This window comes from Spermophilus citellus (genome assembly GCF_964194105.1).
Source record: "Spermophilus citellus genome assembly, chromosome: 4".
Lineage (NCBI taxonomy): Eukaryota > Metazoa > Chordata > Mammalia > Rodentia > Sciuridae > Spermophilus > Spermophilus citellus.
The window spans coordinates 109,718,449-109,736,955 of NC_138185.1; the positions used below are offsets into that span (position 1 = coordinate 109,718,449).

Consider the following 18,507-nt stretch of genomic DNA (forward strand, 5'->3'; position numbering starts at 1 on the left):
GTTGTTGATAAATTTTAAGGCTCATGGGACTGAATTAATATTGTTGATTGAAGCACTGAAAATATATGTTCTTTTCAGATACTGACATCCATTTCTGCACAGAATTTAATGATAAAATAATCACATCATATAGTTATTCAAGCATATTAAATTTTCACAAGTCAACACTATAACTTCAGGTTTTGAACTACACTTTGTTTAAACATATGTGACCGTAGTGGAGTATACCCAGTGACTATCATGGCAGAGACTCTAGGAATTCAGTCATACATGTAGACTCTAGATAATAGTATTGATTAGGTAACAGAAAAAAAATCTTAGTTTTTATTTTGGGGATTGCTAAGATCTGAATATATTTATAGAATTTGCTAGAATTCTCTGATTATAATTCATGCTGTATTTTAAGACTACTTCCATGGGCTATCTACTAGGAATTGAAATGTAATCCTGTTGTTTTATTTAAAGTGTAAACAATGAAGCCTTAAACAAAAGAAATCCTCAAGTCCCTAAACAAGATGAACCAGCTGGGAAACCTGTGAAGTTAGTTGGGCCAGGCCAACAAGAGGTAAGCATCTTCTGTATGAAGTAGATGCATGTTATTCTAGAAGTTACTGTTCTTGTAAGTAGAACACCTTATCTACTCATTTATTCCCAAGTGTTCTTAGAGAAAGAAGTATGAGTTAAGTTTGTTATAATTAGGAAGGTGTACTCCATGAAAGAAATGGTGCCTAAAACTCAGATTATATTTACAAAAAAAAGAATTAGCTAAGAAAAAAGGCAGTTTATTCAAGTGACTTTGGTGAGACATTATGGCGGTGAAGAATGACTTACTTGGCTATGTAGAAGAACAATGTAGATTTAGTTTCCATTTTTATTCCTTTTTAAAAAATTTTTAGTTATACATGGACACCACAATATCTTTGTTTATTTATTTTTATGTGGTGCTAAGGATCGAACCCAGTGCCTCACATGGCAAGCGCTCTGCCACTGAGCCCCAACCCCAGCCCTCCATTTTTATTCTTGGTCGAAAGTAACATATTTATATTCCTTTTGGTCATCTCTGTTATTTCTATTAATGGAAAGGGCATTGGGGTGGAGGGATATTTCAAGAAATTCATGAGCCCTCTTTCATTGGCATCGTCTCCAAAACAGAACAAAACAAAACATTGTTGTGTTATTTGTTTTATTATTTGGTCAAGCAGGTTGCCAGACCGGCCCATAAAAAGAAAGCTCGAATGGCGCGGACGCGCTCCGATTTCTTGACTAGAGGTACTTTTGCCGATGGGGAGGGGGATACAGAGGAAGATGATTACGATGACATTATTGAGCCCCTTCTCTCCCTTGACCAAGCTTCTCACTCTGAGCTAGGGCCTGCATCCAGCCTGGGTCAGGCCTCTCACAGTGACTCCGAAATGGTAAATTTACAGCAATATTAAAAAATAAACAAATCTGTTGGGAATAGTCTTTGCTAATCTAAAGCTAGCTAATCTTCACAGCTTCTTTTCATTTATTAGTTTGTACATGGGAAACCTCAGTGAACACAGCAATTGTAGCTAAGTCTTAACTTACTAGGACTCAAATAAAGGGCATTTTAACAGTATATAATGAAATCATAAATCAAGCAAAATTAAGGTTATTTATCACTGATACAGAAATTTTTGATGTTGTATCTTGAATTTTTTTATATCCCTGAATTTTTTTTTCTGTAAGTGGCCTGATAATAAATATTTTAGAATGTTTAGGTTATATAGACTCATTTACTTGATTTGGCCACTGTAGTGTGAAAGCAGCAACGATAATAAGTATTCTAATAAAACTACAGAAACAGGCAATGGGCTATATTTGACCTGCTGGTAGTAGTTTACTGAGCCCTGGTCTAGGGAATAGGTTATCTATTAAACTAATTAAGTCAATTTTAACTGAAATATTATTCACTTTTACTTATTTGTTTTGATAGGTTTTTTAAGCCTTTAAACTTGCTTCCTTCCTCCAGTTTTTCAGTAATAGAACATAAATATGAACTTTTAAAAATCCAGTGAGCAAAATGTGTCTCCCTGGATCAACGCAGTCAAATAGAAGGCTCTACATAGTGTGAATTTGTATTATCATAAATTATTAACATCAGAGTTCTGTTTTAATAAAGTTGTACTACTTAATTTTATTATAATCTTAACCAAAACTAGGGGTACACTTGTGGTTTGACAAGTATATGTTTTGTTTCCATGCATATCCATGAGTTGGTTGTGCACTATTCTTCTTTAATGTTGTTATTATGGAAGAAAATTTTGTGATGCTCTTTGAGTTATTAAATATTTTAGTTTTTGAATTGTTTTAAGCTGTTAGAATCCGTTGAAGACCTAGGTAACTAAAATTTCTCCTAATTTCCAAAATACCCTCATTATATTTTGTGGGCATTGGTCCCAGCTTTTTCTTGATAATGTTGGTGTTCTTTGTGGGAAAACAAAATCAGTAAAAAGAGAAGAATGTAGAACATGTTTCAAGATTAAACAAATATCATTAACCTGAGCCAAACTGTAGTATTGTAGAAGTTGGAAACAGTTTGTTTTATCTGTTAATATATATGATTAGAACTAATATGTCTTCAGTGTAGGATCAAATAATTCCATTTTGAAGGTGCCCTATGTTTGAGTTATAAATAATGAAATATGTTTTGTTATGATTAGTAGTTAAATATGAAATTTCATAATAGAACACACTAATTTTATTTAAAATTATATTTTATGTAGCATATGAAATTATGTATTCATGAAAGAATTTAGCATTTATAACTGCTCTTTTGTTCCTGAGTGTTTCCTCTGTAACAACCTCTAGTCCTTTTGGTAGTGGAATTCTTTCATACCGGAAACTCTTGCTGAGATGAATCAGGAAGTTGGACTTTCTGCTCTTGAGCTTTCAGCTCCTTTGGTGTTCTAGCCTCTGATCACCTGCTTGATGGTCACTGCATGCCGATAGTTGTAGAGCACCTTGCATAGCGTGTTAGACATCTCTCTGGCTTTCTCACTGTCTTCTTTCATCACTAGCTATTTTAGGAACAGGTGGTGGTGCTTGTTTCTCCTGGACACTTGCATGAAGAAGCTTTGCTTTCTAGAATATGCTAACAGATACTTATTAGGGTTTGGGGTGGGGAGGGTAGGAACAATTTCAAAATGTGTTTCTTTGTCTTGAAAATATACCTTGCTCTAACATTATGTGATACCATGAAGATGAAAACTTCTTGTTTCTAAGTGGGACCACTGTGGGAAAAACAACAACAACAACAACAGATGTTTTTAAAGGGATTTGATTTTGGAGGGCACATGGAGTTTTAAAAACTCAATTTCTTTTTCCTGGATTAAGTGATAGTGTCACTGGTGTTTGCTAAAAAGTATGTCATTAAATCTTAGCAGAAATGATCATATCTCACTTTTCCAGTTGTGAAGTAATTGATCTAATGGGATGTGGACAGTCACAAATGAATTACCTGAAGGGGGTTTGATAAACATTACATCTTGAGTTGGATGATGAAAATTCAGCTGTACTTGGTGTGGGGATAGGATTCAAGGGTAGTTGTTTCACTCCTTTGTGTGACTTCCATGTTTTTTAATTTCCTACTTCCAACTGCCATTTAAGTAACTATTTAGGGTCTATATGCCATTCTTATTTCTTATATCCACCACTGGGGCATTTACTGAAGAAAATGACATGTTCTGCTAAGCAGTATTTTAAAGATGACTTTCATATAGTTTTTTAGTTTCTCCGTCTTCTGAATGGTAAGTGGGTTAATAAAATAATTTGTCCCTTATCTCTAAGATTAGTATAGGAAACATACTTTTCTCTGTATAGTTTCTTACACTGTTAGCCAGACTTAAAATAATCTCTGTAAAGATGTGATAGCCAGACTTCCAAATAGCTCTCCACAATTTCATTCTTCTTTATCTCTAACAGGATAAAACTTAAATTTTTAATTATCTATCCCCCCATTTCTTATATTATTATTTTCTCTCATCCTTATCTGTGTTGTTTTCTTTCTCTTTGCTGTTCATTTCATAAAAGACTGCCAGAAAAACCTGTTGATCAAGCAAAGCTCAGTTTATTATTATATTACGATAGGGGAAAACCACCTTAACTGTGTCTTCGTAGTGTCTCAAAAGAAGGAAGTCAGAAGAGGTTATTTACATGATTTTGATGTCTGGACTTTGTGATTTTGAACTGGGTCTTTTGTAGGGTAGAAAATGGTTGGTATTAAACACCTAGATTCTTGGATTGTCAACCCTAAGAGCAATTATACTATTGAATACACACTTTGTATTTATACCAGTATTTCATTCCCCCCAAAATCTCAAGGATAGTTTATAACACGTGACTATATTCTTTAAAGATTGGGTGGATTTCTCTGTCTAGGAAGCATCACCTGGGGTTAGTGCTTTTTTGTGGCATAGTTTATTTCTTTTAAAAAAATTGGTCTTTTTAATAAAGCTTTTTATCTAATGTCCGTTGTGATAAACCATTTTTTTATTATGAAATTATCCATTTCATCTAACTTTTCATATTTATTTTAGATTTTTGTGTATTTATCTAGTCATTTGTCTATTTTTTAAATTTGTTTCACAAAATTGCAGGATTTTAAAATGTTTTTTCCCATTCTCTACTTTTTTGGTTTTTGCTTTTATCTGTATTATTTATTTCCATGTGTTTTCTTTCCTTTTTTTCTTAAAGAGAGAGAGAGAGAGAGAGAGAGAGAGAATTTTTTAATTTATTTTTTTAGTTTTCAGCAGACACAACATCTTTGTATGTGGTGCTGAGGATCGAACCCGGGCCGCATGCATGCCAGGCGAGCATGCTACTGCTTGAGCCAATCCCCAGCCCAATATTTCCATGTGTTTTCTTTAGTTTATTAATTTCTTATTTTTCTAGATTTTGATTTGGGAATTCATTTATTTTTTATTCATATAGTTTTTTAAGTCAACATATTTTTCTGATGATAATTTTAGATGTATCTCAGATTATAATATGTGAATATTTGATTACTTTTTGGCTCAAAATATTAAGTTTTGGTTTATATTTGTTTTTTTCTGCTATTTTTGAATTCTAATTTCTTATTCAAAAGATTTTTCAAATATATGTAAGAATATTTAATTAACTTTGAGAATTTCTGTTTCCTTCACTTGTGATTTTTTGTTTTTGTGTTGAGGGGGATATGGTTAATCACTAAGTTGTTTTGGTTCTCATTTGGTATTCATTTGCTTTGTTTTCTTGTATCTTTGTATAGATTTTACATGTTTTAATACATTTTGTGCATTTGGTTGGTTTACAAGATAAGTTCAAGACCTTCCTCCTCGTCAGTGTAACAAAGTACAGTTTCTTTATGAAAAGCCTGTTTTCATTTTAGTGATAATGGGGGCAATGTTGTTTTTCCTCTGGGGGTTGGGTTTTTTTTTTCTTCCTTTCCTTTTCTTTTTACTTGCTAGATTCTGAATTCTGCCCCCTTTTTCTCTTCACTACTCCATCTCTTTAGTGCATCTCTTCCTTTTTATTTACCTTCTTTTACTCAGAAACAATGTTTTTTTTTCCCTGAGCCCATGCATTTTTTAAGTCCTTTCCCTGAAGTCAATCTGCTTGTAATCTATTATGTTTTTACAGTTTGAATGGACTGTCTTTTTCTGGCATTTACTTTAGATTAATCCCCAGCTCATTTCTAGTTTTACTCTTTTCACTTTTGCATAGTTTTTCTTAGATTGCCCTTGAACTATGAAGAAGCTCCTAGTGAGACTATGAGAGAAATTGCTAGGATTATGTATTTGTCTTTCTGCTGACAGGTAATTTGAAGTGTGCAGTCTTTTTTTCCAATTGTTTTGCTAGGCATAGTGCAGTTTTATTTTTCTTACTTTTTAATTGTTTTTGGAGATTATGCCACTATTTCTGTATTTAGGCGGCTTCCATTATTGCTAGTTTCCTAGAAGTCATTTGTTAGTGTCCTAGAAGTCATTTAAAACTCATGTTTAAGGCACACTTAATCTGTGAATTTCCCTTGCCTCTTTTTTTGTTCCTTGAACAATTTATCTGTTGAGGAAATATTTGTTTAATGTCAAATTTCCTACATTTCTGGATTTTGCTAAATGTGAACCTTCATTGTCGGTTTAAATGATATACCAGTTTATAGTGAATACAAGGGACAAAATATCTATGTAGAGTCAAGAGTTCAGATCATATTTGGGTTTTTTTTTAAGACTATGTTTTATTCTTGGTGAATGAATTCTTTTTTGGGGAGTAGAGGGTATTAGGGATCAACTAAGGGGCACTTAACTACTGAGCCACATCCCCAGCCCTTTTTATTTTTATTTCAAGACAGGATCTTGATAAGTTGCTTAGAGCCTTGCTGTGTTGCTGAGGCTGGCTTTGAACTTGTGATCCTCCTGCCTCAGCCTCCCAAGCCGCTGGGGTTACAAGTGTGGGTCTGTACTCTGGCTCTTGGTGATAGGCAGTATTACCTTTTGTGAGTGATGGATACTGTTACCTATAATCCTTTCAGGTGGTCCTTTCCCTCTTGGGTTGTTTATACACACAACAGTGTTGATTAGTATTCAACTATATACTCAGAGGTGTCCTTTTGTAGTCTCCAGAGTTCTTTCGTGGTGTATCCCTCTCTAGTATTCTGTCTTTTTGTTTCTAGTTTTCTTAATGGCCTTGCACTGGTCAGCTTCATATGTTCAATTCATGGAGTCTATCAAGTTTCGTCTGGGTTCTCCCTCTCTATATCACAGCCTATAAATTATTTTAAGTAAACGGGCAGGTGTAGGATTCACAATGGACGTTTCCCATATATTGTCTTAAAAACTGCTGTTTTGTATTCTCATTTTGTCTATTTAAGTTTCAGGCAAAAGGGTAAAGCAGGCCTCTGTTACTCCATCTTGTCCAGAAACAGATACCTGCTCATTAAATTTTAATATTTCAGGATACTCTGTTTCTGTTGATTAAAAAAGGCTAAAGAAATGATATTGTGACTATGGAGAAACAAAATACTAGGAAACAAATATGTAAGAAGAATTCTCTCCTGAAATGGGATTGTCTTTAGAGGAGCACATTGTAAACAAATGGAACAAGAATTGCCAATTGAAATTCAGGTCCCAGTTTGATAGCTTTGTAAATTGTTTATAGTTTAGAACATTAGTAATGATAATGATCCTTTATTCTTGGGTTCTTTGTTTTTTCTTACCTTCTATGTGTTCTAGCTCCTTTAAACCTTGACTGAATATAATGAGAATCTATAATAGTTAAGCCGTAAAAATAATTACCACCTTTTGTTATAAATAAAAAGAGGTTTGAAAGGCAATACAAAGTGTTCTAGATTTATCGAGTGATTGGATTTAAGTATCTTTGAATGGTTATGACTATTTACTTTTCTATATGAGATTCTTTGTTAACTGGTAGGTCCTAGGTAGGTCCTATTCAACAATTTCATTGACACAAATTCTCCATAATTCTGATTACTTTACATTGTTTAATAGAGTTTTCAGTAGGTTATGTTATTTCAAAAAATCTCTGCATAATATGAATTACATTTTTGCATAATTTAAAAACAACTGTAATTCTCAAATAATTCTATAACCTTAGTTTTCATTATAGTGCTATCATGTATTTACTCGGTTTTAAAGTATTTGCATATGTAATTATTGCAGACATCACAGAGATTTTCTTCAGTTGATGAACAAGTAAAACTTCATAAGGCAATGTCTCAAGGAGAGATTACGAAGTTGACAGTGAGACAGAAGTCTTCAGATTCGGATATAAGGTATAAACTATTCACAGGATTAATAGTAATATAATTTTATTTAATGTCTGAATAGTTAAATACTGAGCTTTTGAATTAATTATTTTACTGACATTTCAAAAATAAACACCAATATTTACAGACACATAGTAGTTTAGGAACATATGTTGAGCTTTATCTTCCTATATACATTATGATTTGGGGGAAGGCTGTAAATCATTATGTGACTCGTGGTCTTTTGTTATAAAAGAGATTAGATTAGATTAGATTAGATGAGATTGAAAATATGTTCAGGCTTTGGACTTGGTTCTGTCCTTAGCTAAGTGTTTCAGAAAAAGGTTTATAGGAAATAATTCTAATCTCTTTAAGAGAGCATATGAATTTTTTATTTTCAAATACCTTTGTGTCATGTTATGTTATATAAACATTTGGACCCTCACTGAAAACTTCTTTTTGGTTCATGACCCTATGGTAGACTAGTTCATCACTAACTGTAGGGGACTTTTCCAAGGTATCCAAATCCAGAGCAGAACATAATGGAAGTCAGAAATTGGGGAATAAGATATAACATAGTAAAAAGAACATATGCCTGGAAAGTATACCTGTTATATATTTAATTTCTACTCCCTCCCCCTACAAGAAGGACAAAACAAAATACATACACAAAACTAGAAGCAGAGTGTCTTGATAGGAGAAAGCTGAATCCTAAACCATTTGGGTAAAGCTGAGAAGGAAGTATCTAGTTTATTCCCCAGTCTTAACATAAAACAAGAAATTTATCTCTAGAAAGGATAAAACAGAAGATCGCTTAGAGTTTACAAGATTCCGTTGAGGGCCAGGGCACATATTTGACACAAGGGGATTTAAAATCCCCTAGCTTTTTTCATTTCCTTAGTTCCTACACTTCTCATACTCTTTAGGAAAATGGGCCAAAGAATCCTTGGGACGTTAGTCCTCCCCCTTCCTGTAAAATTGGGCAGCCACAGAACTTACAAGGAAGAATATAATTTGGAAGCCTCATTAATGCAATGCACACTAGAGTTTCTAAGCAGCATTTTAAAAATCTACTTTTAGTCATATTTAGACACCAGTAATCATCATACATTTGAGGACCATGCCTTACAATGAATAAACCAAAACTAAGAGAAACAAATAGATAAACTTAGAGAAAATACACTATTCAGAGGATAGAAAACTTCCAGACAGATGAATGCAACTATCAATGGAACTTCTGCATAATAAATATAATTACATCCATGAAACTAAACATGGTGCATGAAAGAGAAACATTCATAATAAAAACAACTTTTGAAATTAAAAATATGAAGGCATAAAACAGCAACTCAGCTTGTAAGAAAAGTGCAGAACATATCAGAAAGATGAGCAAAAAAGATAAAGAGGTGGAATTACAGGTTTTTTTTTTTCTTTTTTTTGAATTACAGGTTTTTTAGGAGATCTAATGACCTTCATGCTAGGAGTTCTGGAAAGATAGAATGGAGAAAATGGAGAGGACAAATTATTAATAGTAATTTAACTAAATTTCACAGAACTAAATGATGTAAGTTTCCAGATTGGAAGAGGCTGCTTAGTAGTCATAATGGATGAAAATAGATTCATAACCCTCCAAAAGCATACATCATAAAAAGAAAGAGACAAAGTAATTTCCATTATGATGATGATTTTCAAATGACAGTTACATAGGAAGCAGTAAGGGAAACCACTCTAGATTGAAGCAAGTTAGAAAGTGCTGGGAAGCATTTCTTCAAGATGAAATGGAGTACCTAATATGTTTGAATATATTGAAAGGAGATATATACAAAAGGAAAAACATCTGAAAATAAATTGTATGTAGAAGAGTGAGCAAATGTAAGCTGGGAATTTTGGCACATGACTGTAAGTTCAGCTCCTAGGAGACTGAGGCAGGAGGATTGCAAGTTTGAGGTCAGACTGGGCAACATAGCAAGACATAAAAAGGGCTGGGAATGTAGCTTAGTGGTAGATTGCTTCCCCAGCCTTCTGGGTTCAATTCCCAATACAAAGAAAACAAGAAAAGTGAACAATGTAAAACAAAGCAATTTTCATGAACAAATAGGAAAAAATCCCTCTAGAATAAAATAGGTCATATTGGGAACTACATGTCTTATCTGTGATTAGTTACATAGTAAAAATGAATACTGAATATTTCTAAAAGTAAATCCTGAATATTGAGCTACCTAAAATTAGAGTATTTGTGGAAGAGAGTAAGAGTAGTGGAACATGCTGAATTGTTACCTGTGGTCGTGGTATAATAGCAATATAAATACTAAATAGCAGAAGAACCAATTATATAAATTCAAAAGGATTGCCTTGAGGAGCAGAAAGTGGGAAGAGAGTGGCAGAGGGATGCTATTGTTTTTAATAAGCCCTGTAGAATCATTTTTCTTTATAAGATATGAATATAAAAGATTAATAATTTCTTTCTCTCTCTCTCTCTCTTTTTTTTTTTTTTTGTAAAAACATGGGATCCAAAACCCTGATTTTAACTTCCATTTTCATCAGCTCTTTAAGCCTCAGTTTGCTTAAGTATAAAGTACAGATACCATACTCTCATGGTAGTTGTGAAAATTAGGAATCTAGCATATAAGGAATAATAGATGCTCAGATATTTAAAGTTTTATTTACATACTCATGTATTCACAAGTTAATGTACAATAAACCTCCTAATACAAGGTTAGTATATATAATACATGGTCAGTAAGTGTGAGTGTTTTTATTATCTAGAGGTATTTCCTTGATGTATATAATGAAAGAGAATATAATCCCTTAAAAGAGGCAATATAGTATAGTAGGTGTGATTCTCAACTTTGTCTCTCACTAACTGGGTAACTGTATGAGAGTTCCCTAATGTTTATTATTTTTATTATTTTAAAATATCTTTATAGTTGTTGATAGACCTTTATTTTAATTATTCATATGTGGTGCTGAAAATCGAACCCAGTACCTCACATGACAGTGCTCTACCACTGAGCCCCAGCCCCAGCCCTATTTTTATTTTTTCGTACCAGGAATTGAACCTAGAGGCACTAAGCCACTGAGCCACATCCCCAGCCCTTTTTTATATTTATTTAGAGATAGGGTTTCCCTGAGTTGCTTAGGGCCTTGCTAAGTTACTGAGGTTGCTTTGAACTCAGGATGCTCCTGCCTTGGCCTCCCAAGCCACTGGTTTACAGGTGTGCACCACCTCACCTGGCTTTTTTATTTCAAGACAGGGTTTAGCTAAGGTGCTGAGGCCTTGTTAAGTTGCTAAGACTGGCCTTGTCTCCCAAGTTGGTAGGATTATAGATGTGCATCACCACGTCCACTTCCTAATGTTTAAATCTCCAGTTTTTCACATGTATAATATTTATAGTACAGTTTGATTATCTCTGTTTCAAAATGTTTAGTACGTTTAGTGTTTTGATTTCAGATTTTTCAAATTTTGGAATCTGCATATATATAATCAGAGATTTTGAGGATAGGAGTCAAGGCTAAACATGAAATTAAGTTCCATATACACCTGCAGTCTATATTTTGACTGTAACCTGTCACCTAAGTCTGTTGAATTTTCTACTTGTGGTGTCATAGCACTCAGAAATTTTTGTGTTTTATAGAATTTGGGATTCATATTATTTTGAATTACAGATATTCAACTTGTAATTTGTTAGAAGTAAAGTTGTTAAATTAAAGTACTCCTATATAAGCACTTAGCATTGTGCCTAAAACAAAATAAGAATTCATATAAGTAGTGGCTGTTGTTAATTATACTATTGCTAATTTGTGAATATGTTAGTGACATTAAAACGTTTATAATAATAAAAAGATGTAAAATTATACATACATTATGATTGCAGTGATATTAAAATTGACATGGATAAAGACTGGAAAGAAATTACAAATAATGTAAAGTAATGTTTTTTGGAGTGGTTGGTGGTTAATAATGATTTATTTTAAAGTATTTTATTTGTTATTATAGTATCTATATGCTAAATCTAACCTGGATGGGAGACAGTAATGATAAAATATCAATTTAGGAATCAGAAAGCCTATGTTGGAATCCTAGTTCCACTTCTTTGTACCTATTTTGTTTTAGAAAATTATTTAAATTTTCTGAGAATTATTATTTTTATATTTAAGATGAGGAAACTACCTTTTAGGTAAAGTTAAAATTGAAGGTTGAATATGATTAAATTTAAATGAGATAATGTAAATGAAAAATTTATAAAATCTAGTATGATATACAGAATCACTGGGACATGCTGATTTCTGTCTATACCTTTTTTTTTTTTTTTCCCTTTCTCCTTTTAAACAGACCTCAGAGAGCTAAGATGAGATTCTGGGCCAAAGGGAAACAAGGAGAGAAGAAAACTACTAGAGTAAAACCTGCCATTCGGTCAGAGGTTTCAGCAATCTTTGCTGGTTCAGATGTGATTCCATCTCATCAGTTTCCAGATGGTAAAAATTGTCAATTTTATTTGACTCTTTTTAAAATTTTATTTAAAATTATATTTTCTATTTACTCTTTCTGAAAGTTTGCTATTTCTTTAGAATTTATAATGACAATCCTGTTGGCTAGATATTCTAATGAAGTAGGACCAGGATTGTTAAATGCTTCCTTAATAAGTAAAATTACAGTATTCCTATATTAAGAGCTCCAAGAATATGTGGCAGAAAACAATGAAGCAACAACCACCTCAGGAATGATTTTGAATCTTAGGTGAGCCTTAGTCTTCTGTACTGCCAAAATTTAGCCATTATTCATTTATTTAACAAATATGTATTTTAAAAAATTTTTTTTAGTTGTAGACAGACACAATGCCTTTATTTTATTTATTAATTTTTATGTGGTGCTACGGATCGAATCCAGTGCCTCACATGTGACAGGCAAGTGCTCTACCACCGAGCCACGACTCCAGGCCCAATCATGTATTATTAGTATTAACAACAACAGCCCCTCTTTGAGTGCTTACTACTTGTAGGGCACTATTCTAAGCATATTACATGTATTAACTCAATTGATCCTGACAACAGTGTTGCCAGGGTTGGTATAATTATTATTCTCATCTATAAACTGAGAATAATAATTATATCAATGAGGAAGTTACTTATTTATACACATATAGTAATTTGAAGAGTTAAGATTTGAATCCAGGTAGTCCAACTCCAGAATCCACATTCTTAATCACTATTATGTGTCAATGTCTACCAAATGCCTAGTGCCTTATAATATAGCTATTATTTTTGTTTTGGAGCATGAATAATAACATATTTAGAAGTTCCCAATAGTTAGCTTTACTCACTCTCTAAGGATTCTAATAATTCCACTATTAGATTACCCCTTCTTCCTAGGCCTTTTTTCTGAGTGATGACAAAGAGATTTTTAGCTACTATGTAAAGATGTTAATTATCTTCAGGGATATACATCAGAGGTGGGTGCGTGGTAATGAGTGGTTGAAATATCAGAACTAACTAAAATAGAGATCCTAAGAAGAAAGCTGTTATCTTTTAAGGAAGGATAGAATAGAATCAGTAGTAATAAGTAAGCAAAAGCTTTTCATATCTAGGACAGAATAAAGGGGCAAGGAAGAAGAATCATAAATCTTGACTTAGGAATGGATGGCCTGGAGCAGAGGCACCTGTCAGCTCAAAAGGAGTGGTAGAAATGTGTCTTGTGGCTTTGCTTCTATCTGCTAACAAACTGATATGGATAATTAGTGGATATTCCAACTTTAGTTTGGAAAACTTTGAATTTTCTCACCATTGCATTACCAAGGTGTTCAGTTTTTTATATCTTGTCTAATTGACAATAATCATTCTAAATTTTTCATTTTCCGTAATTATATTCTTTGTTGTTAATCCCAAAGATGCATAAAGATTTTAGTTGAAGTAATATTATTAGACTTTATTATGTTTGCTTTATGAAGACACCTATATAAAAATTAGAATTATAGCTTTTTATTTACATTTGGGTAAAATTTTATTAACGTAGCTCTTGATTTATAATGCTAAAATAATATTATGGACAACTTTTATAGAGTCATTTTCTTAGAAGACACTATACCAGTTGAAATAATTGGATACTTGTTATGAAATGGAATTAAAATCAGTCAATATCAATTTAAATGTACTTATATTCTGTATCTTTTTTAATATTTTTTTTTAGTTATTGGTGGACACAATATCTTTATTTTTATTTGGTGCTGAGGATTGAACCCAGTGCCTTATGCATGCTAGGTGAACGCTCTCACTCTGAGCCACAATACCAGCCCCATATTCTGTATCTTTATATTCTTTATTCTGGTGTCATGCTTGAGATTTAATTTGTTTCAATTCCTGCTTTAGGTGGCAGTTATTATATAGGGGACCACTCTTTTGCTTCATTATCAAAGTTAGCTTTTAGATGGAATGAGAGGCTGGGGTTGTAGCTCAGTGGTAGAGTGCTTGCCTCGCATGCATGAGGCGCTGGGTTCAATCCTCAGCGCCAATAAAAATAAAAAATATGGAATTAGAAGCATTAGACAGAGTAAGAAGCATACATGTTGGGGAAACAAGCATGTATGAAGTGAGAGGCCAACGTTCTCAACAGGCTTCAGATGGGGCTTGACAAGTCTGGTCTAGTTCTAGATTGTAAAGATTACATGGAATCATATCTCTGCTGTAAACAATTGCAGAGAAAAATTCACTGTTACAGACAAAGCCAGTTTATTTCTACAATTTTGGGAGAAATTCAGACAGTTATATAACAAAATTCTAAATACTAAATAACAAAAGTAAGACAGTTAACTGTCTCCCTAACAGCTTGCCAGCTATCCCCAACTATTATCACTGAAACTTGTGGCTATAGAACATAGTAAATAAAATTAATAATTTAATAATTTTAAAATTTCACTGACTTGTTAGACTTATATATAGCTGGATATTCTTTTAAACAGATGTAGCAGAGATAAGACTAGATTAATAGTCAGTATTTAATATACTAGTTGCATACTTTCCTCTTTTCTTTGGAACTGAGGTCTTGGGATTTAGGTTGATGTTCTGTATGTTCTATAAGGCACTTTCATCCATGTTTCGAATATCAGACCTTAGCTCTTTGGAAGATATAATAATTTAATTTAATACCATTAAAATGTAGTGATAATTTTAGCCAGGTACGGTGCTACTTGCCTGTAATCCCAGCAGCTCAGGAGACTGAAAAAGTAGGATTTTGAATTCAAAGCCAGCCTCAGCAACAGCGGGGCACTAAAAGAAACTCAGTGAGACCCTATCTCTAAAGAAAATACAAATCAGGGCTGGTGATGTGGCTCAGTGGTTGAGTGTCCCTGAGTTAATCACCGTACCAAAAAAAAAAAAAAAAAAAAAGTAGTGATAATTCTTATTTACATTTTCTGTACGATTGTACAATCTGGATTTATTGTATACCTTCCTGACCACAAACATTAATGTTACTTTTCTTTTCAGATATATTGTGTATTTCCTTCAGTAACTTACTAAAGGACGTTAAAAAGAAGGGTGTGAGGATGATCAATATTTTTTACTAAACATATATTTTTGGGTATTCTATCTTGATTTGTAGAATTAACTCATTATAACCCAACACCTCCTTTGAGCCCAGAACTGCCTGGTAGTTGCCAGAAAGAATTCAAAGAGAACAAAGAGCCTTCTCCAAAGACAAAGCGAAAGCGAAGTGTGAAGATTAGCAACGTGGCTTTGGATTCTATGCATTGGCAAAATGACTCTGTCCAAATCATAACAAGTACTAGTGATTTAAAGAGCATGGATGAATTTCTTCTGAAAAAGGTACACTTTGCTTGCTGAGTTAAGCCTCTGAGCAGCTTTGATTATGGATGGATATATATGTATAAAAATAAAATGTGCTCTTCAGAGATGGTTACATATGCTTCAGTAAGTTAGATTGTTATTTAGCAGAATATAGAATATGTATTAATAGAATATGCATTAATCCAACTATATAGATGGGATGTAAGGTTTTAGGCTTTATTATTGACTTCCAGTTCACTATAATTGCAACATTACATTTCAGATATGAAGGTAAGGCTTGTCCTTGGCCATTTGGAATTGTTCTTATGGTAATAGAACAATAAAATCATAGTGTTCACAGGGACCTTAGAAATTATCTAGTATTAATAAGAGTTTGCTTATATAGTCATACTTTTACCTGGATTGTATCATAAGAGCCTGTAGCTTCCACTTTCATGACAGGCATTGTTGAAAAGACAGTATAATTCAGCTTTTGCATTTGCCTCTTTTTAATTAGTTGATTTTATACATTTCTTTCTGTTGCCTTCAGATGCATGACCTAGATAATGAGGACAGCAAGAAGGATACACTAGTGGATGTTGTATTTAAAAAAGCCCTAAAAGAATTTAGGCAGAATATCTTCAGCTTTTATTCATCAGCATTGGCGGTAAGCTAGACTGTTAGCAGATATTCATCAATTCAACATATGGAAAATTTAATAATAATGATTTTAGAAGATAGTACAGAGGCTTTATTCAAATAGAGATTTCTCTGTTTCTTGTTTGTGTTTATAGGTAAAGAAAAGTATACCAAATGCCTCATATTAATACCTTCCCTAAATTTCCTTGAGTAGTTTTTCCATATTGTGAGCATTTTTATTGTCTTTAGGATGTTGATTCAGGTATTTTGGGTATGATTCTTTTTCACCCAGTGGCTCTGTAGTTTTTTGACTTCTCAGTCCTTTTAGCTCTGTTGCCAAGCTATCATTTCCAGTTCTCCTATGTGTGGAATATATTATGCTACTTTTTCCCAGTGGAATTATGACAGCATATGTCCATTGATTTCTTTTTTTTTTTTAAGTTATTTATGGATCTTTTTTGGTACATTTTTTTAGTTGTCAATGGACATTTATTTTTTTTATCTATTTATATGTGGTGCTGAGAATTGAACCCAAGTACCTCATACATGCTAGGCAAGTGCTCTACCACTGAGCCATATAACCCCAGCCCCATGGTCATTGATTTTTGTATGACATTTTCTGGCATTCAAATTTGTTCTTATACTTTCACATGATATTTGTCATATTTTATAAAATTTATTTTTATTGCTCAGTAATGCTTTGGTCTATTGAATTATTATTAGTGTTTATAAATTATCTTTTATAAATGATTCATAACTGATTTTTCTTTGTTGTTTTTGTTCAATCTTTTTTTTTTTTTTTTTTTTTTTTTGGTACCTAGGATTGAATCCAGGAATGCACTGCACTGAACCACATCCCCAGCTTTTTTTTTTGTTTTATTTTGAGACAGGGTCTCACTGAATTGCTTATGGCCTCAGTAAGTTCCTGATGCCAGGCCTCAAATTTTCGATCTTCCTGCCTCATCCTCCTGAATTGCTGGGATTATAATCATGCCCTACCACATCCAGCCTTGTTCAGTAGATTCTTCAATTCATTGTGAAAAGAGAAATCAGAAAAACTTTTTAGTGTAAACTCTACTTTTTTATTATCATCAGCATAAGGTTTTTATTTTGTTTGCTTGTTTTGTTGTTGTTTTGGTACTGGGGATTGAACCCAGAGACACTGTACCACCGAGTTATACTCCCAGCCTTTTTTTCCCCTAAGTTGCCAAGGCTGGTTTCAGTCTTACGATCTTCCTAGGCAATGCATAATAGTGATTTTCTAACACTGTATCAAAAAAAGGTTAGTCTCTAAGTCTGAAGAGGGAAATAAATTTTAAATATTCACAATAGTTTTTCATTATTGAAAAGCTTTTTTTGTTTCTTATAAGATTCCAGATTCATTTAAACAAGTTAGAAGGAATTCCATTTAGATACTTTGCAAGTAATATTGTGGTTTTCTAAGGATGCCATTCTTCAGATAAATAGAGATAAAGAAGGTTACCTGTTATGTCATTAAGCAAAGAATCAAGTATTCTTTACAAGTATTTATTTAGAGAGTAGAACTCTCTAAATAAAGTTCATTTTGGGGGAAATAAGTAAGAGACATAAATAATCTTTAGAGATAAAATTAAAAAGCTAGATGTAAGGGAGCAGTTCTCAGGTTTTGTTTATTTATTACATTGTTTAACTGTTAGGCTTTGACTAAAACTTAGGAAGTTTTATTTTTATATAAACTTAGAAGTTTATAGATACCACATGACTTCATCAGCCTGCTCATGAAGAACTTCATCAGATCCTAATTTTTATTATAAATATTACCACTGAAAGTTTAATCAATCTTCTGTATTTAAAGAATCTCTTCATAAAACTTTACATTTCTTCTATTTTTTATTAGATGGATGATGGTAAAAGCATACGGTATAAAGACCTCTACGCACTGTTTGAACAGATTCTGGAAAAGACCATGAGGCTTGAGCAGCGTGATTGGAGTGAATCTCCAGTGAGAGTTTGGGTCAACACTTTCAAAGTGTTTTTAGATGAATACATGAATGATTTCAAGACTTCAGACAGCACAGCCACAAAGGTAAATGTGATATATTTTGATATACATGTATTTTGATATATTCAGTTATGAATCCTTTTAAAAACTGTTTAGGACAGCTAGTTTGTGAATAAAACATTATAGATACACATCAATTTAGTGTTATCTTAGCTCCTTCAAACTTGATTCTTTTAAGTTTGTCAGACTGTATTTTCTAAACCCTCTGCAATGAATGCCTTTTTCATTGAATTAAAGTATAGTGTGGTACCCTCAAGATTATACTCTTCAGTAGGAATCAGCACAT

The 18,507-nt window shown here is 32.9% G+C and overlaps 1 protein-coding gene across 4 annotated transcripts in view; it reads left to right on the forward strand.

Annotated features, from left to right (window-relative positions):
* MYO9A (myosin IXA) overlaps nucleotides 1-18,507 on the forward strand; it is a 266,957-nt gene that overhangs the window by 187,627 nt on the left and 60,823 nt on the right. Inside the window, exons 26-32 of one of the 4 annotated variants that reach the window (XM_081290716.1) lie at nucleotides 466-565; nucleotides 1,200-1,415; nucleotides 7,677-7,789; nucleotides 12,096-12,238; nucleotides 15,396-15,580; nucleotides 16,092-16,208; nucleotides 18,057-18,245. In XM_081290716.1, the coding sequence (XP_081146842.1) occupies nucleotides 466-565; nucleotides 1,200-1,415; nucleotides 7,677-7,789; nucleotides 12,096-12,238; nucleotides 15,396-15,580; nucleotides 16,092-16,208; nucleotides 18,057-18,245 (1,063 nt within the window). Of the gene's footprint in view, nucleotides 1-465; nucleotides 566-1,199; nucleotides 1,416-7,676; nucleotides 7,790-12,095; nucleotides 12,239-15,356; nucleotides 15,581-16,091; nucleotides 16,209-18,056; nucleotides 18,246-18,507 lie in introns of all 4 variants that reach the window. The other 3 variants (XM_081290714.1, XM_081290715.1, XM_081290717.1) reach the window with 3 other exon arrangements.